The sequence below is a fragment of the Heptranchias perlo genome, chromosome 7 (assembly GCF_035084215.1).
Source record: "Heptranchias perlo isolate sHepPer1 chromosome 7, sHepPer1.hap1, whole genome shotgun sequence".
In the NCBI taxonomy this organism is placed as follows: Eukaryota; Metazoa; Chordata; class Chondrichthyes; order Hexanchiformes; family Hexanchidae; genus Heptranchias; species Heptranchias perlo.
Window position 1 is genome coordinate 87678222 of NC_090331.1, and position 20682 is coordinate 87698903.

The 20682-nt window shown below is 48.7% G+C and overlaps 1 protein-coding gene across 1 annotated transcript in view; it reads right to left on the reverse strand.

The window, feature by feature from the left end:
• The window catches only part of LOC137324057 (disintegrin and metalloproteinase domain-containing protein 23-like), a 156279-nt gene that overhangs the window by 64145 nt on the left and 71452 nt on the right, over nt 1-20682 (reverse strand). Inside the window, exons 5-8 of the mRNA XM_067988227.1 lie at nt 12625-12707; nt 6745-6808; nt 4238-4310; nt 1531-1610 (exon numbers count right to left, since the gene is read on the reverse strand). Of these exons, the coding sequence (XP_067844328.1) occupies nt 1531-1610; nt 4238-4310; nt 6745-6808; nt 12625-12707 (300 nt within the window). The remainder of the gene's footprint in view (nt 1-1530; nt 1611-4237; nt 4311-6744; nt 6809-12624; nt 12708-20682) is intronic.

Genomic DNA, 20682 nt, shown 5'->3' on the forward strand with positions numbered 1-20682 from the left:
GCAGCGCCCGTCATGTAACCAGCACGGACACTCCCTCAGCATGGGAAATAATCCGCCAGACATGCAGTAAATGGTTATTTGCATTTACGTCACACCTCAAAATATCTCAAAGTGCCTCCCAGAATGAGTTACTGTAGAGTGCACTGAATGTTGTAATGCAGGCAAATGCAGCAGCCATTTTGTACGCAGCACCATCCCACAAACAGCGAAACGGTGAATGACCAGTTAATTACATAGAGTTAGATAGAACTGAAATAACAGAAACAGGCCATTCGGCCCAACAGGTCAATGCCGGTGATTATGCTCCACACAAGCCTCCTCCCTCCCCTATCAGCATATCCTTCTATTCCTTTCTCCCTCGTGTTTATCTAGCTTCCCCTTAAATGCTTCTATGCTATTCTCCTCAACTACTCCTTATGGTAGCAAGTTCCACATTCTAACTACTCTCTGGATAAAGAAGTTTCTCCTGAATTCCTTATTTGATTTATTAGTGACTATCTTATATTTATAGCCTCTAGTTCTGGTCTCCCCCACAAGTGGAAACATCTCTACATCAATTCTATTAAACCCATTCATAATTTTAAAGACCTCTATCAGGTCACCCCTCAGTCTTCTCTTTTCTAGAGAAAAGAGCCCCAGCCTGTTCAATCTTTCCTGATAGGTATAACATCTCAGTTCCGGTATCATACTAGTAAATCTATTTTGCACCTTCTCCAGTGCCTCTATATCCCTTTTATAATATGGAGACCAGAACCGTGCACAGTGCTCCAAGTGTGGTCTAACCAAGATTCTATACAAGTGTAACATAACTTCTCCGCTTTTCAATTCTATTCCTCTACAAATGAACCCCAGTGCTTGGTTTGATTTTTTATAGCCATATTAACCTGCATCACTACTTTTAGTGATCTGTACCCTCAGATCCCTCTACTTCTCTACCCCATTTAAACTCTTATTATCCAAGCAGTATGTGGTCTCCTTATTCTTCCTACCAAAATGTAATGCCTCACACTTATCTATATTGAACTTCATTTGCCAATTACACGCCCCCTATTCTGCAAATTTATTAATGTCTTCCTGTATTTTGCCGCAGTCCTCCTCAGTATTAAGCATACACCCTAATTTGGTGTCATCCGCAAATTTTGATATTGTACTTCCGATTCCCAAGTCCTGATAATTTATGTAAATCGTGAACAATAGTGGCCCCATCACCGATCCCTATGGAACACCACTTCCCACCTTTTTGCCAGTTTGAGTAGTTACCCTTAACCCCTACTCTCTGTTTTCTGTTTTGTAGCCAGCTTGCTATCCATTCTGCTACTTGTCCCCTGATTCCACACGCTCTGACCTTAGGCATGAGTCTACGATGTACTTTTGATGATGGTGGCTGTGAGGTGAATGTTGGCCGGGACACTGGGAGAAATCCCCACTCTCCTTCAAATAGCTGGCAAAGCAGGCAATTTACTGGCAAATTGATTGCTACACAATAGACATCGACTCAAAGGGATCATGCAAGAGTGGGCGGAGACTTACTGCTCTCCTTCTCCTTCGTGTTCGGAGCCAGGGCAAGTCCACCAGTAGAGACCATGGAGTGCCAGCCTTGTTTAGATTCCCTGAAAGACATTGTGGAAGAGAATTGACCTACAGCGCCCTGTATAACTCGACCAGCTTTTACTGAAAGAAGGGTTAATATAATGGATTTCATTTCAAGGTAAAAGCTTGGTCAAAGAGGCAGGTTTTAAGTCGAGTCTTAAAGGAGACAAGAGAGATGGGGAGATTTGGGGAGGCATTTCCAGTGCTTAGGGCCTAGACGGCTGAAGGCACGGCCGGCATTGGTGGGGCGAAGGGAGTGGAGGGTATACAAGAGTCTAGAATTGAAGGAACGCAGAGTTCTCGGAGGATTGTAGGGCTGGAGGAGGTTACAGAGATAGGGAGGGGCGAGGCCATTGACGGAATGTAGGGCTGGAAGAGGTTACAGAGATAGGGAGGGGCGAGGCCATTGACGGATTGTAGGGCTGGAGGAGGTTACAGAGATAGGGAGGGGCGAGGCCATTGACGGATTGTAGGGCTGGAGGAGGTTACAGAGATAGGGAGGGGTGAGGCCATTGACGGATTGTAGGGCTGGAGGAGGTTACAGAGATAGGGAGGGGCGAGGCCATTGACGGATCTGAAAACAAGGATGAGAATTTTAAATTCGAGGTGTTGCCGGACCAGGAGCCAATGTAGGTCAGTGAGCACAGGGGTGATGAGTGAACGGGACTTGGTGCGAGTTAGAATACAGGCAGCAGAGTTCTGGATGAGCTGAAGTTTACGAAGGGTGAAGATGGGAAGTCGGCCAGAAGATCATTAGAATAGTTGAGTCTCCAGCTCCCAGACGAAGCAACACAATTACAGAGTTTGAGAAAGGGCTTCTCCTACCTAATTAACCCATGAGAAGATAAATCCATGGTACTCATCTGACACCTCAACTCACCCTGTCAGGGACTCAAGGTAAACCAGCTTTCCAAATGTCGGTCGATTTTTCCACAACGGTTTAACCAGGTCAATCCCCAATAATGTAACCATGTCCCTACTACAGTGTTCTATCTTGTGACTGGTCGGAAATCTACCCTATGGAGCTGCTTTCTAAGCCAATCGGGGACTGATTTAAACTTATGTGGATCCAAACCAGATGTAGAATGGAAGGATAGAGGTGGCAGAGGCAAACACATTTAAATATAGTAAAAAGATAGTATAAACTCAGAATGGGATCTATCTGGATCCCCTCGTGGCTCAGCGAGGTTAGGTTTCATCCAGAGTTGACCTCAGTTTGGGGAGGTTACAACTGGCCCCAGCATCTCAGGTTCGGGAGGGGAAAATCGGTCAGCTTCCTTCCCAGATCACTATCCAGTGACACCTGTTGCAAGTTTGCGTGTGTTTACATGCATGTGTGTGTGTACATACATGTGCGTGTGTGTATGTGTGTGTGTATTTGTGTGTACGTGTGTGTACGTGTTTGTGTGCAAGTGCACGTGCATTTACGTGCGGGTGTGTGTACGTGTGTGCATGTGTGTGTATGCGCATGTGTGTATACGTGTGTATCTGTGTACGTATTTGTGTGTACATGTTTGTGTATGCACGTGTACGTGCATATGTGTGCATGTGCATGTATGTGTGCATGTGTACATGCGCGTATGTACGTATGTGTGTATGTATGTATACATGTGTATGTACATATATGTGCGCATGTGTACATGCTTGTATGAGTATGTGTGCACGTGCGTGTATGTACGTAAGTGTATGTGTGAGTAAGTGTGTGTATGTACGTGTAAGTGCGTGTATACGTGTGCATGTGCATGTGTATGAGCATGTATGTGTGTGTATGTGTTCATATGTATATTTTTGTATGTGCACATATGTACGTGCTTGTGTGCATGCGTGTTTGTATGCGTGTATGTGTACATGCACGTGTACATAACTACATGCTTGTATATGTGTGTGTACATGCATGTATGTTTGCATGTGTACATGCATGTATGTGTGTACGTGTGCACGTGCTTGTATGTGTGTGTATGTGTGTACATACATGTATGTGTGTGCATGTACGAGTGTGTGTGCGTGTACGTTTGTGTGTACATCTGTGCGTGCGTGTACGTGCATGTATGTGTGCGCATGTTCATGCGTGTATGTGTACATGTGTACGTGCGTGTGCTGGGACATCGGGTGAGGACAGGACTAAGGTTCGGTTATGATGTCCCTCCCCAAGTGACTTGAGCAGTCTGCCAACCCTCACTGTGGAGGACGAGAGGTGAACAAGGAGTCAGTGTCTTGAGCAAGGTGAGACAGAAAAATTCAGGATATTTCAATAATTAATAATGTGAAAATAATAAATATGCAAGAGCAGAGGGGAGAGGAAGGTGAAAATAGTAAAGAAGAAGCCGAAGCTTTAACAATAATCTTTTTTTGACATTTTTTTTTACAATATAGCATAATCTGCTGACGTGGCATATATATATACTTGCAAAAGAAAAATTTGCAGAGCTATGGAGAAAGAGCAGGTGAGTGGGACTAATTGGAGAGCTCTTTCAAAGAGCCGACACGGGCACGATGGGCCAAGTGGCCTCCTTCTGTGCTGTAAGATTCTATGAGTATGTCTGTTATTCTAATATCAAAATGGCCAGCCCGGGGAGACAGGAGCAGTCTAGGGCAGCGAACAGCCTAAGGGTTAGATAATAGCAACACCAGCAATGACTGGAATTACCGGTGTGGGGAAGATTTTCCATCAATCCAACTTCAGGTATCCGATGTAATATGTGCGGCCTTGCCAAATTCTCCTTAAAAAAAGAAAAACATGTTATCATCAGCCATCATAGTCCACGTCTACCTTTAACCAAGCTTTTAGTTATTTGTCCTAATATCTCCTTACGTGGCTCGATGTCAACGTTTGTTTTATAACGCTTCTGTGAAGCACCTGAGTCGTTTTACTACATTGAAAGCACTCTATAAATGCAAGTTATTGTTGTTAATGAATTGGGGAAACAAGGTGACAACTGAATTGACGGAGCTTGGTTGCGACATCGGTGTTACATTTGCCTTTAACCTTTCACCCGTCCTACAGTCAAGGTATGTATATCACCGAGTGTCAATTAATGCCACATAGAGGGTTCTTTCGTGCTGTCCACTAGGGCCCAGATTATGACATGCCCAGACTCATTTTACATACGATATTTGCAGCCAATGAAGAGACGAGACTCTCATCTCAGTGAGTCTGGGCAGGGCACAGAGGTGAAAGTTCAAAGTGTTAACCCACTTGATCTCCCTCCCCCCCGCCCCCCCTCCAAACAATCAATACATTTTCCAGTTGCACGTATAACCCAGACGTTTTTTTTTAAATTCGTTCTCAGGATGAGGGCGACGCTGGCGAGGCCGGCATTTGTTGTCCATCCCTAGTTGCCCTGAGAAGGTGGAGGTAGCGGTTTGCTACAACTGAGTGATTTGCTAAGCCACTTCTGAAAGCAGCTAAGAGTCAACCACGGTGGTTTGGGAATGGAGTCACATATAGGCCCAGACCGGGTAAAGATGGCAGGTTTCCTTCTCTAAAGACATTAGTGAACCAGTTGGGTTTTTACGACAATGCGACAGCTTCGTGGTCACCTTTACTGACACCAGATTTTTATTTATTCCAAATCCCCAGAATTAATCAACTTCAGAAGATCTCCTGAGAAAGGCAAGATGTAGATGAGTAAATACTGACTACAGGATTAACTGGCTGGGACATAGATTCAGAGCAGTTAATAAAGAAATGAACTGCAGGTAAGCAGGCCTACAATCACATTAGTACAATGCACCAGAGCCCCACTCCTGAGACTTCAACACAAAATCTAGGCTGACACTCCCAGTGCAGTACTGAGGGAGTGCTGCACTGTCGGAGGTGTCGTCTTTCGGATGAGACGTTAAACCGAGGCCCCGTTTGCCCTCTCAGGTGGACGTAAAGGATCCCACGGCACTATTTCGAAGAAGAGCAGGGGAGTTCTCTCCGGTGTTCTGGCCAACATTTATCCCTCAACCAGCAACACTTAAAAAACAGATTATCTGGTCATTATCACATTGCTGTTTGTGGGATCTTGCTGTGCGCAAATTGTCTACCGCATTTCCTACATTACAACAGTGACTGCACTTCAAAAAAAGTACTTCATTGGCCGTAAAGCGCTTTGGGACGTCCTGAGTTGTGAAAGATGTGATATAAATGCCAATTCTTTCTTTTCAGTGTGGATCTATGCCAGTATTGAGGTTTCAGTTGACAGATTCGGACTGATAACCCCGTCACATCAGAGATGCTGAGTGTTGTTCCTGCATTTGTCAAGTCTTGGACATTGACTTCACAGAGAGCCCTTGGTGGGCAAACCGAGCCGTGACCTCTCCATTCTCACCCTCCTCCAGTTTCAGCTGTCAGCAGCTAAGAAAAAAACATTTTTGTTTGCAACTTGCGGAATTGATTTCAGCAGCAAAATTGCTGAATAGCAATTTCTTTTTAACTGCAAAAAAAATAGCCAATTTGCAACAGTAAAGTGCGTGTCCCAGCACAAAAACACTGCATCATTCACAACCTGTTTGGAACAAAATGTCAGTGAGTTTTGGAATTACATAGAATGTACAGCACAGAAACAGGCCATTCAGCCCAAGTTGTTTTGCTGGTGTTTATGCTCCACACGAGCCTCCTCCCACCCCTCTTCATCTAACCCTATCAACAGATCCTTCTATTCCTTTCTCCCTCATGTGTTTATCTAACTTCCCCTTAAATACATCTATGTTATTCGCCTCAACTACTCCCTGTGAAAGCGAGTTCCACATTCTCACCACTCTCTGGGTAAAGAAGTTTCTCCTGAATTCCCTATTGGATTTATTAGTGACCCCTAGTTTTGGTCTCTCCCACAAGTGGAAACATTTCTCTACGACGACCCTATCAAACCCTTTCATAATCTTAAGGACCTCTATCAAGTCACCCCTCAGCCTTCTCTTTTCTACAGAAAAGAGCCCCAGCCTGCTCAGCCTTTCCTGATAGGAAAAGGCTAGAAGGCTCACCACCACCTTCTCAAGGGGCAATGAGGGATGGGCACGAAATGCCAGTCTTGGCAGCGACGCCCTTGTCCCGAGAATAAAAAGCTCTGCCAACAATCTACCAGGTCTGCCACATCAGCAACACTGCAGGCCGAAATTGGTGGCACCTATCATCCGACAGCACAAAAAGTAATAAAGCTCGGTACTCACCTCTCTATGCGTCTGCGTCAATGGCTCAATGATATACATGTAATTACCATCATCAAACATGCCACTAGAAAGAGAGAGATGACACAGTATTAGGATGAGGCTGGTGGTCCCAATCAGTGCCAACTACCTCACATCTAGCTCACCAGCCCTGGGTGCCAATGTCCCAAAATTTAAAGCTCGAATGGTGTTTCATCATCTTTGCTCTCTTTTGTGTTCCTGAAGGTGAGGGGGTGCTTGCACTGTCACACCCCTCACTTGCCCACCTGCCAATGTCAGCACCATGCACCCCCAGATCAGGTGTGGTACAAGGTTAGATGCAGAGTAAAGCTCTCTCTACTCGACCACTTAAGATTTTTGGATTTTTACAATATGGATTTTTAATACCAGTTTTAAGGGGATGAAAAGGATGGGCTAGAAACCATGGATTAAAAGAACAGAGTTTGGTTAAAATTATTAATGACAAAGGGTGGAACATAGAACTGTTAAACTTGACTATTACAAGACAGCATGCTGGGAAGCTTGACCACTTGAAAGTTATTATTATTGCTTCAGACCATCGAAGGCTAACTGAGATGATGTACTTTCGCGGAGATAACATCAGAAGCTGTTTCTGTTACAATAGCTTGTTTGAACCTTGGAAAAGAGAGAAAAGAAAACTATCAGCAACTTGCTTTGCCAGTGGGAAGGGTATAAAGACAGCCATTTTAGGTAAGATCAAGGAGACAGTCCAGACAGTCCAGAGACAGACCAGAGACAGTCCAGAGACAGACCAGAGACAGTCCAGAGACAGACCAGAGGCAGACCAGAGGCAGACCAGAGACAGACCAGAGACAGACCAGAGGCAGACCAGAGACAGACCAGAGACAGTCCAGAGACAGACCAGAGGCAGACCAGAGGCTGACCAGAGGCAGTCCAGAGACAGACCAGAGACAGTCCAGAGACAGTCCAGAGACAGTCCAGAAACAGTCCAGAGACAGACCAGAGACAGACCAGAGACAGACCAGAGACAGTCCAGAGACAGACCAGAGACAGACCAGAGACAGTCCAGAGACAGACCAGAGGCTGACCAGAGGCAGTCCAGAGACAGACCAGAGACAGACCAGAGACAGTCCAGAGACAGACCAGAGACAGACCAGAGACAGTCCAGAGACAGACCAGAGACAGTCCAGAGGCTGACCAGAGACAGTCCAGAGACAGACCAGAGACAGTCCAGAGACAAACCAGAGACAGTCCAGAGGCTGACCAGAGACAGTCCAGAGACAGACCAGAGACAGTCCAGAGACAGTCCAGAGACAGACCAGAGGCAGACCAGAGACAAACCAGAGACAGACCAGAGACAGACCAGAGGCAGACTAGAAACAGTCCAGACACAGGCCAGACAGTTCAAGGACAGAAAAGAGACTGTCCAGAGACAGGCCAGAGAGTCCAGAGACAGTTCAGGGACAGTCCAGAAGAAGACCAAGGAGGACATCAACAGAGAATTGACCCCTCAGTATCCCGAAGCAGAAGAATTTCACCATTCTGAGTTTCGAGTTGTGCTATTGACTGAGTTGTAAACAACTCTATCTGTAAAACTGTTGTGTTTTAATGACAATAAAACCAAATGTTAGAAAAGTTTAAAGTCTCAGTTGATTCTTACCTCTGGATTACACTAAAGAGTAAAGAGAGAGTTAAAAGAAAACCTACAATGGGTTACAGAGGGAGAGGGGAGTGAGTGAGCTGGGATTGGGGGGTGGGTGGGTTACAGAGGGAGAGGGGAGTGAGTGAGCTGGGATTGGGGGGTGGGTGGGTTACAGAGGGAGAGGGGAGTGAGTGAGCTGGGATTGGGGGGTGGGTGGGTTACAGAGGGAGAGGGGAGTGAGTGAGCTGGGATTGGGGGGTGGGTGGGTTACAGAGGGAGAGGGGAGTGAGTGAGCTGGGATTGGGGGAGTGGGTGGGTTACAGAGGGAGAGGGGAGTAAGTGAGCTGGGATTGGGGGGTGGGTGTGTTACAGAGGGAGAGGGGAGTGAGTGAGCTGGGATTGGGGGGTGGGTGGGTTACAGAGGGAGAGGGGAGTGAGTGAGCTGGGATTGGGGGAGTGGGTGGGTTACAGAGGGAGAGGGGAGTGAGTGAGCTGGGATTGGGGGGTGGGTGTGTTACAGAGGGAGAGGGGAGTGAGTGAGCTGGGATTGGGGGGTGGGTGGGTTACAGAGGGAGAGGGGAGTGAGTGAGCTGGGATTGGGGGGTGGGTGGGTTACAGAGGGAGAGGGGAGTGGGTGAGCTGGGATTGGGGGGTGGGTGGGTTACAGAGGGAGAGGGGAGTGAGTGAGCTGGGATTGGGGGGTGGGTGGGTTACAGAGGGAGAGGGGAGTGAGTGAGCTGGGATTGGGGGGTGGGTGGGTTACAGAGGGGGAGGGGAGTGGGTGAGCTGGGATTGGGGGGTGGGTGGGTTACAGAGGGAGAGGGGAGTGACTGAGCTGGGATTGGGGGGAGTGGGTGGGTTACAGAGGGAAAGGGGAGTGAGTGAGCTGGGATTGGGGGGTGGGTGGGTTACAGAGGGAGAGGGGAGTGAGTGAGCTGGGATTGGGGGGTGGGTGGGTTACAGAGGGAGAGGGGAGTGAGTGAGCTGGGATTGGGGGGAGTGGGTGGGTTACAGAGGGAGAGGGGAGTGAGTGAGCTGGGATTGGGGGGTGGGTGGGTTACAGAGGGAAAGGGGAGTGAGTGAGCTGGGATTGGGGGGTGGGTGGGTTACAGAGGGAAAGGGGAGTGAGTGAGCTGGGATTGGGGGAGTGGGTGGGTTACAGAGGAAGAGGGGAGTGAGTGAGCTGGGATTGGGGGGTGGGTGGGTTACAGAGGGAGAGGGGAGTGAGTGAGCTGGGATTGGGGGGTGGGTGGGTTACAGAGGGAGAGGGGAGTGAGTGAGCTGGGATTGGGGGGTGGGTGGGTTACAGAGGGAGAGGGGAGTGAGTGAGCTGGGATTGGGGGATGGGTGGGTTACAGAGGGAGAGGGGAGTGAGTGAGCTGGGATTGGGGGGTGGGTGGGTTACAGAGGGAGAGGGAGTGAGTGAGCTGGGATTGGGGGGTGGGTGGGTTACAGAGGGAGAGGGGAGTGAGTGAGCTGGGATTGGGGGGTGGGTGGGTTACAGAGGGAAAGGGGAGTGAGTGAGCTGGGATTGGGGGGTGGGTGGGTTACAGAGGGAGAGGGGAGTGGGTGAGCTGGGATTGGGGGGTAGGTGGGTTACAGAGGAAGAGGGGAGTGAGTGAGCTGGGATTGGGGGGTGGGTGGGTTACAGAGGGAAAGGGGAGTGAGTGAGCTGGGATTGGGGGAGTGGGTGGGTTACAGAGGAAGAGGGGAGTGAGTGAGCTGGGATTGGGGGGTGGGTGGGTTACAGAGGGAGAGGGGAGTGAGTGAGCTGGGATTGGGGGGTGGGTGGGTTACAGAGGGAGAGGGGAGTGAGTGAGCTGGGATTGGGGGGTGGGTGGGTTACAGAGGGAGAGGGGAGTGAGTGAGCTGGGATTGGGGGATGGGTGGGTTACAGAGGGAGAGGGGAGTGAGTGAGCTGGGATTGGGGGGTAGGTGGGTTACAGAGGGAGAGGGGAGTGGGTGAGCTGGGATTGGGGGGTAGGTGGGTTACAGAGGAAGAGGGGAGTGAGTGAGCTGGGATTGGGGGGTGGGTGGGTTACAGAGGGAAAGGGGAGTGAGTGAGCTGGGATTGGGGGGTGGGTGGGTTACAGAGGGAGAGGGGAGTGAGTGAGCTGGGATTGGGGGGTAGGTGGGTTACAGAGGGAGAGGGGAGTGGGTGAGCTGGGATTGGGGGGTAGGTGGGTTACAGAGGAAGAGGGGAGTGAGTGAGCTGGGATTGGGGGGTGGGTGGGTTACAGAGGGAAAGGGGAGTGAGTGAGCTGGGATTGGGGGTTGGGTGGGTTACAGAGGGAGAGGGGAGTGAGTGAGCTGGGATTGGGGGGTAGGTGGGTTACAGAGGGAGAGGGGAGTGGGTGAGCTGGGATTGGGGGGTGGGTGGGTTACAGAGGGAGAGGGGAGTGAGTGAGCTGGGATAGGGGGGTGGGTGGGTTACAGAGGGAGAGGGGAGTGAGTGAGCTGGGATTGGGGGGTGGGTGGGTTACAGAGGGAGAGGGGAGTGAGTGAGCTGGGATAGGGGGTGGGTGGGTTACAGAGGGAGAGGGGAGTGAGTGAGCTGGGATTGGGGGGGTGGGCGGGTTACAGAGGGAGAGGGGAGTGAGTGAGCTGGGATTGGGGGGTGGGTGTGTTACAGAGGGAGAGGGGAGTGAGTGAGCTGGGATTTGAAGATAATGAGGCGGTTCATGAAGCTGTAAGGACCAGTTCAACATCTACAACCTTGTGGGTACAAGTCACATAAAACTATCCTCGTAATGAAGGGGCAGACAGTGTAAGTGGAGGCAGGAGGAAAACTGGATTAGAAGATGCAAAAATAATGTCCCCAAATGGGGAGCGATTAAAAGAAAGTGAGAGTGGAGGTTCATTTTTAAAATGATTATTTTTGGTCTTGGCGTAGTGTTGCAATGGCCATGAGTCCACCACCGCTAACTGCAGACTGTGGTCCATGATTAGGCCTTGGGCACTCTCTTCTGACATCATTCTTATGGCCAGATGGAAGAACTGAAGTGTCAGATAACAAGGTCCACTCCCCTAGGACTGGATTCAAATTGGAAAAACAAAAATTGCATTTCTCCCAGCACTCATCTTAAAGGGAAGGTGACTCTCGGGCGAGTACCATTGGTGGTATTTGACCTACAGTTACCTTTCCCTTTAAACGTGTGGGTGTAGCTTGTCGTGTTTTTTTAAAGGATTACTTTCCAGTTGTCTCCCGGGGACTGACTCACGCTGTGGCTCGGTTCCCCAGGTGCTCGCTCTCCTCACTGAAGAGGCAATTTTTTTACATGCGATCCCAGACGGTGCGTTGCGGCAGACTATTCGACTGTGATGGGTGTCACGCCCCAGCCCAATCATGTCCTCACTCAACATCCATTTGTGCACACTTCCGACAGAGGCCAATAGGTAACAACCAGGAGCTGAACTCCTTCCCTAACCCAGGGGCACAGAAACCAGCTGTCCTCCAATAGCTGCCCCAGTTAATTGACCGTACAGCAGAAGCTGAAACTGCTCCTCCTGGCCCATACAGCTCAGTGCTGTGCAGGAAGTTGCCTTTATCCAATAGGCCGCTAAGGGAGCCTTTTTTATTTAAAAAAAATGGGATCTATTTTAACGCTGCTCTTCACTTTGTCCCAAAATGAACCCAAGTGACGCTAAAGGACAGCAAAAAGATTACAAGTGACGCGATGGGTCACAGAAGCAAGGACTAAAGAATAATGGAGGTCAACGTCACCACAATCAACATAGGCCCAAAAGTGGTCCTGCTACAAGTTGGTAAACTGTCCCTTTGGATTTACACGTGCTTTTAGGGACGTTGAGGCAACCTTTGCTAATGGGGGGGAGGGGGTTATATATTGCACAGCGAGCTGCAGAGTTAAACGCACACTATATACACCAATCCCCAAACTCCCATATTGAACCTGTGGGACATCTCCATTTCCCCACATGGTCCATCCGACCTGTGACTTCTTTGAGCAAGACTGCCAACTTCCTGCCACATTATAGGCAGCTCCCTGCTCTTAGCCCAATTCCCCAGGAACCAGGCTTAGCCTCCCCACTCATTTCACAATGTACAGAGAGAAGACTTTCGTGCCATTGGTCTGCACTGGATTTGATCTCAGGCCCTAGGGGTGAAAGTGCTGTGTGCAAACCCACTCCGCCACCCAGGCCACCGAGCGACCTTTCACCTCTGAACTCAGCCTGTAATCCTGTGTTAAAGCTGCAAGCCGCACACGATCTTCCCAAGGAGAACTCCCATTCATACTTACTGAAGCCCATTGCAGGTGGAGAGAGCAACTTTGGACTTGTCGTTCCCCCGTATCTGTCCGTGATAATAACAGTGTTCTCCACCCTGAGGGATAAACAAACAGAATAAGGTATTGTCGAAACGTGGATATAGGTCAAACACCACTCAGGCCCCATTAGCCTGGGCACCAGCAAACTAGATCTCAATCTGCCCCAAAGCACCTTTACTTACAAGCTGAGATAAAGGGGGCAATTTTAACCTAACTCACCAGGCGAGAAGCCCATGGGATCGGGTAGAGCACTGGATTTACACCCCACCCAATATTATTCTGACTTCAATGGAGAGTAAAATCGGTTGGGGTATAAAACCAACATTGCACCCGATCCCATCAGTTTCCCAATGGGCGGGTTAGATTTAAAAGTCCCCGACGCAAATGAGTATTAATGTCCTTGTGACCACAGATTCCTGAGTTCTTTCTTGGCTGCAGTGCATTCTGAGAGAGGTGTCAGGGTTGAAGTTGATATGTCCCCAAGACTCACAACTGCTGCAAATCATTCCTTTCTGCGCTGTAAATATAGAAAGACTATAGAAAATTCACATGGGTTGCAGCACTGAATGAATCAACATAAAGGGGACAGATTAAAGGTTTGATGGCATCTTTGTTCAGTTCCCGCTCTGGTCTGCTCTGAGCTGAGCTTGTGGCTTCTCCTCACGAGGAGCGAGGGAAATCAGACGAGACGGTCACAGCAGGAGAGCGCCTAGTGCCTCCCAGTGACTGTGTGCAATCCTGCTCAGTCTCAATCATTTGGAGCGAGGCTCGTTCATTTAGCCTTTCGACTTATCTCATTCCTAAAGTTAAACAGAGCTCCATAGGTTTAAATGAGTTTAACATTCTCGCTCACTCTTAATTCTAATCATAATTCTCACTCCTAACATATCACTGATCTTGACAGCTATGTGTCTGGAACTAGGTCATTCCCCAACCTTCTCTGGAACAAAGATATGAAGAGCAGGCAGAAATTAAGACAGATAACTTATAGGGGGAAAAAATTCTACAAAAAGGAACGTTTGAAAAACATTAAACAAAAAACACTAAAAAAGCATTATTGATGAGCGGTTGTTTTTCGGACCAGAGGGAAGTGTACAGTGATGTTCCCCAGGGGTCAGTATTAGGACCACTGCTCTTTTTGATATATATTGATGACCTGGACTTGGGTATACAGGGTGTAATTTCAAAGTTTGCAGATGACACGAAACTCAGAAATGCAGTAAACAAAATGTGGAGGATAGTAACAGACTTCAGGAGGACAGACAGACTAGTAAAATGGGCAGACACATGGCAGATGACATTTAACGTAGAGAAGTGTGAAGTGTTACATTTTGGTAGGAAGAATGAGGAGGCGCAATATAAACGAAATGGTACAATTTTAAAGAGGATGCAGGAACAGAGAGACCTGGGGGTGTATGTACACAAATCTTTGAAGGTGGCAGGACAAGTTGAGAAGGCTGTCAAAAAAGCACATGGGATCCTGGGCTTTATAAATAGAGGCATGGGGCCCAATAATAACGCAGAGGCAGGTTCTGAGCCGGAGGGAGGGGGAAACGATAGCGGGCGTGAAACCCACAAGATGTTTGGATGTGTGGAAATGTCAGATTTCAACATGGATACCTCATTATATTTTACTTCTGAGTTTCGCGCCTCCAATGCGTGTAAGCGGGCGTGATGCACACCCGCAGGACGTGATCTCAACTAAGCTATTTAAAGGGCCAAAGCAAAGATGGAATTTGGTGGAGTTGGGAGCACTAATACAGCGATGGAAAAATTCGAAGATGGAGACAGGACGTTCAAAGGCTGCACCCTGCCTCAATGAGGGGTCACTTGATGCACTGCTGGGTGCAGTAAGGAGCAGGAAGGAGGTAATATTCCCAAGCATCGGCAAGAAGAAACCTGCTGCTGTGACAAAGAAGACGTAGTTAGAGTGGCTGAGGAGGTCAGCAGCAGGATTGTAGTGCCCCGCACCTGGATCCAGTACAGGAACCGATTTAATGATCTAACCAGGTCAGGAAAGGTGAGCACAGTTGCAGATTCACCTACATCTTGTAGGGCACCTGCTCCCTCTCACTCTGTCTTGTTAAGCTGTCTTGTACTCCATCACATCACTCCTCACTCCCACTTAAGTTTCAAAAGCACCCGTCGTTCACTTTCTATTAACTTCCTCACACCCAAATGTATCCATCCACCACAGCCACTCACCCCACTACTTATATAATGTGATGCCACCTCAGACAGCTTACCCGATTGTAAACACACGTCCTCAAATGCATGCCAGTGGCACACTTTTTTTATTCATTCATGGGATGTGGGCGTCGCTGGCAAAGTCGGCATTTATTGGCCATCCCTAATTGCCCTCGAGAAGGTGGTGGTGAGCCGCCTTCTTGAACCGCTGCAGTCCGTGTGGTGACGGTTCTCCCACAGTGCTGTTAGGTAGAGAGTTCCAGGATTTTGACCCAGCGACAATGAAGGAACGGCGATATATTTCCAAGTCAGGCTGGTGTGTGACTTGGAGTGGAACGTGCAGGTAGAGGTGTTCCCATGCTCGTGATACATCTGCCTGATAGCCACCCTCACTGAATGCTCTGCATCCATCAGGTGAACACATGCCTTACAGACACGCATAGGTGTGTCGCACCCCCTTGCGGGAGAAGCGAGCACAAAACACAGGGGAGTGGGAAAGGACTAGAGGTGGCCCGTCACAGATAGTGCAGTTGACATGTGTAGAGGAAGAGTCCATGGAGATCAATGGCATATCTGCGTCTCTGACTGTCGGAGATAGAGAGACTGGGACTTCGCAGCTGCCTGGTAACAGTGTTAAATATCTCCGACCCACATCTCTTACAAGACCCAGTCATGTTGACTTGATTTCAGCACCGAGTGAAATATGATCATCTTAACTATACTAAGTAGCAACATTTTTACACTGCCATTACTAATTCATATCTGTCTCTTCTCTGCTCTGGGGCCATTACTAATGGGAAGAACAGCAGCCCATGGCCCTTCTGGACGACAATTCCTCAAAGGAGCTGATTCCTTCTGCGGGTCCACCGTCACAGGACACATGCCAACCAGTCACTATTGGGTCCTCTTAGGCATATAGGTGGCTTCTCACCTGGTGAGAAACAGTTCACAAGTGAGCACGAGCAGAGAGTGGTGGTAGGGACAGATGTGGAGAGTCCACGTCGGAGGGCGCACTCCTCTCCAAACTCTGCTCAGCTGGGTACAGATGCTGAACCCCGGGGGGCCATCGATGAAAAGGAGAATGGTAGAGGGTCAGCAGTAAATCTGTGAGGCACTGGCAGTCACGCCAGGCACACGCTCCACAATAGCAGAGAGGGTGGGGGAGTCCAGTTCGAACATTTATGGATTGATGTCACAGGCCACTGCGAGGATGTTTCCATGGATAAAGTGGCCTCCTCTGTGGAACTTTAATCGTGGCAATCTAATCAGTCCCTGCAGACCCCGACCACGGCCGTGCAGACTTTGGAAGCCAACGTGTCTGCCCCCTTAAAAAGGATGACAAACACCTTATCCGTGGCCTTACAAGGCGTCGCTGATCTGCACCAAGCTGCTCCCCAGCAGAGAGGTAGGAGTGATGTGCCGCTGGCCCAGGAGAGGGATGATGGCGAAAGGGGGCATGGAAGTGGGGATCCCACTCAAAGTGCTTGCACGTCTCACCCATTACCCTCCCCCCCCCCGCCCCACCACCCAACCAGTACCCACAATGCTGCCTCCTCTCCCGATGGCTCAGTCTGCCCCTGCACAGGTGCAGGTGGAGCAGACTTTTGCAGGGCCCTCACGGGCTCCAACACACAGAGAGCGTCAGCCAAGATCATCTCAGCGGTCAGGGAAAGGATCTGAGCCGCCTGCCTCTACCTCTGCTGAAGTCACAGGGGTTGCACCATGGAGCAGTGGTAGGGAAAGGAAAAGAAAACATTGTAATTCACCAAGGGTGTAGACGAGTGTTTATGAAAATGTTATGTTATTAAATTTCCTTTTTTTAATCAACTCACATATATTTTTTAATTTGCAGCAGTTTCCCGTGTTGCCTGCCGAGTGGCAACTCGCCTTTTCAGTTGCTTGCTGATGAATGTGAAGATATGAATTGATGGGGATCAATTGGGGGACGTGCAATGGGTGGATGGTTGGTTACAGGACTGCTCTGTGTCAGTGGGGGTGGGGACGGGAGGGGGCGGGGGATGTGATAATTACTTTGGTCCAGTGTGAGTGACTAACTGAACCGTCGAGCTATCCCCAGCATCCCGAGCAGCAATGTCAGCGGCTGGTCTGGCCTTTGGGTGCCCCATCTTCATCTTCCTTCTCCTCCACCTCTCCATTGGAATCCTCATCAGATGAGGAGTGCTGAGCGCCTTGTTCCTCCTCCACTTCTAATTCTCACTGCTGCGCTATGTTGTGCAGAACGCAGCACGCCGCGATCATTGTAGAGACCCTCGCTAGAGAGTACTGAAGGGTGCCTCCAGATCTGACCTGAAGTGCATCTAGTGGTGATATGGCTCGCACTGTAGCACTGTTGGGGTTCATTGGTGGGATTCCTCACAGGTGTCATCAGCCAGGTTTGAAGAGGATATCCTTTGTTGCCAAGCAGCCACCCCTTAAGGCAGGTTCCCGGATGAACAGATCGGGGATGTTGGACTGCCTCAGTATGAGAGCATCATGGCAACTCCCAGGGAATCTGGCGCAGACCTGCATGGACCTTTCCTTGTGTTTTGCACACCAGCTGAACATTGATGGAATGAAATCCCTTGCGGTTGACGAATGCTCCTGATTGATCAGGTGGTGCTCGGATTGCTGCATGTGTGCAATCGATGGCACCCTGTGGGAAGCCAGCCAGAGACGTGAATCTGAGTGCTCACTCATACTGACTACTGTCATCACGAGGGAAGTTTACTTAACTCCCAGCCCTGGCAAACAACCCATCCGTCACCTGCCTTATGTACTTTATCTGCAGCCGAATGGCTGACCCTCGCTATGTCGCCAGTAGCGCAACCAGAGGCAAAAAACATAGAGGGCAGTGGTGACTTTCACAGCCACGGGTAATGTGCGGCCACCAGGTCCAGCAGGGAGCAGGTCTTCTTCTAGGAGGCTGCAGATATCTGTGACCACCTGACATGACAATCTCAGCCTCCGGAAGCATTGCTCTTCAGAGAGATCAAGGAAGCTGAGCCTCTGTCTGTGCACCCTGTTAGGTGGGCAGTGCCTCCTGCGAACTCGACCTCTCTGTTGCCCCCCCTCTCCGTTACCCACCTGCAGCTCCCACCATAGCATGACCTTGCTGCCGTGGATGGTGATTGTCTTCCTCATCCGAAGTCCAATCTAAAGTAGCCATGGCGCCACCCATCCTGATGTTGTCTGTGTGAACACCTCCAAACTGTCTCTCACAACAAGAACTCTCACAAAACCGTTTCCCAGAGGGAACTAAGAAAGCAGCTGTGAGTACTGAGCCTTTTTTCATATAGGGACACCTGACCTTTAACCATCTCCAGAAAATGCCGCTCAATCTTGCCACCCTTTTACTGCCGAGATTCCCGAGCCTCGGGAAACCCGTGCAGGAGGCATTAATTTCAAAACACTGCCAAAATTTCAGGAAAGGACACTCATGAACATATTATAATCACTGACCCGCCTCTCCAGAGCGGCTGCACCCAAACCCACTTCAGTTAAACAAACAAGTAGGCGCATTCGCAACGGGGTGGGGTCGGGTTTCGGATTTTTGCAAAATTAGCAACCCACCCCACCCTCTCCTCTCCTGCCCGTCATGGAGGGGTTAAAATTCCCTCCATAGAGTACAAAAGCAGGGAAGTTATGCTAAACCGTTATAAATCACTGGTTAGGCCCCAGCTGGGGTACTGTGTTCAATTCTGGGCTCCACACTTTAGGAAGGATGTCAAGGCCTTAGAGAGGATGCAAAGGTGATACTGGATGGGCTAAAAATTGATAAACAGGAGATACTGGAAAGGTTAGCTGTACTTAAAGTAGATAAGTCACCCGGTCCGGATGGGATGCATCCTAGGTTGCTGAGGGAAGTAAGGGTGAAAATTGCGGAGGTACTGGCCATAATCTTCCAATCATCCTTAGCTACCAGGGTGGTGCCAGAGGACAGGAGAATTGTAAATATTACACTCTGGTTCAAAAAAGGGGTGTAAGGATAAACCCAGCAACTACAGGCCAGTCAGTTTAACCTCGGTGGTGGGGAAACTTCTAGAAACAATAATCCAGGACAAAATTAACAGTCACTTGGACAAGTGCGGATTAATTAAGGAAAGCCAGACGGATTTGTTAAAGGCAAATTGTGTTTAACTAACCTGAATGAGTTTTTTGATGAGGTAACAGAGAGGGTAGTTGAGGGCAATATGGTTGATGATGTGTATACAGACTTCCAAAAGGCGTTTGATAAATTGCCACATAATAGGCTTGTCAGCAAAGTTGAAGCCCATGGAATAAAAGGGGCAGGGGCAACATTGATACGAAATTGGCTAACTAACAGGAAACAGAGTAGTGGTGAACGGTTGTTTTTCGGACTGGAGGGAGGTATACGGTGGTGTTCCCCAGGGGTCGGTACTAGGACCACTGCTTTTCTTGATATATATTAATGACTTGGACTTAGGTGTACAGGGCACAATTTCAAAATTCGCAGATGACACAAAACTTGGAAATGTAATGAACAGTGAAGAGGATAGTGATAGACTTCAAGAGGATATAGACAGGCTGGTGAACTGGGCGGACACGTGGCAGATGAAATTTAACGCAGAGAAGTGCGAAGTGATACATTTTAGTAGGAAGAACGAAGAGAGGCAATATAAACTAAAGGGTACAATTCTAAAAGGGGGTGCAGGAACAGAGAGACCTGGGGGTATATGTGCACAAATCACTGAAGGTGGCAGGGCAGGTTGAGAAAGCGGTTAAAAAGCATACAGGATCCTGGGCTTTATAAATAAACATGATGTGGAGATGCCGGTGATGGACTGGGGTGGACAAATGTAAGGAATCTTACAACACCAGGTTATAGTCCAACAGTTTTATTTGAAAATCACAAGCTTTCGGAGATTATCTCCTGTGTCAGGTGAGTGAGTGAATGAAAGGTTCTCAAATCGCATATCTTATATTAGGCTGGGACACAATCACACCAATCAAAGGACGTACTGTTTTCCGTGGCTAACCTGTCTGAACACCAACGACACCTTTGATTGGTGTGATCGTGTCCCAGCCTAATATAAGATATACGATTTGAGAACCTTTCATTCACTCACTCACCTGACGAAGGAGATAATCTCCGAAAGCTTGTGATTTTCAAATAAAACTGTTGGACTATAACCTGGTGTTGTAAGATTCCTTACATTTATAAATAGAGGCATAGAGTACAAAAGCAAGGAAGTCATGATGAATCTTTAGAAAACACTGGTTCAGCCACAACTGGAGTACTGTGTCCAATTCTGGGCTCCGCACTTTAGGAAAGACGTGAAGGTCTTAAGAGAGGATGCAGAAAAGATTCAATAGTATGGTTCCAGGGATGAAGAACTTCAGTTATATGAATAGACTGGAGAAGCTGGAGTTGTTCTCCTTAGAGCAGAGAAAGTTGTGAGGAGATTTGATAGAGGTGTTCAAAACCATGAGGGGTCTAGACAGAGTAGATAGAGAGAAACTGTTCCCATTGGCGGAAGAGTCAAGAACCAGTGACACACATTTAAGGTGACTGGCAAAAGAACCAAAGGCGACATGAGGAAAAAAAATTTTATGCAGCAAGTGGTTATGATCTGGAATGCACTGCCTGAAAGGGTGGTGGAGGCAGATTCAATTGTGGCTTTCAAAAGGGAACTGGATAAATACTTGAAGGAAAAAAAATTGCAGGGCTACGGGGAAAGGGCGGGAGAGTGGGACTAGCTGGATTGCTCTTGCAGAGAGCCGCACGGACTTGACGGGCCGAATGGCCTCCTTCTGTGCTGTAACCATCCTATGATTCTATTCCATGAAAAATACGCAGAGCTATGGGGAAGGAGCAAGGGAGTG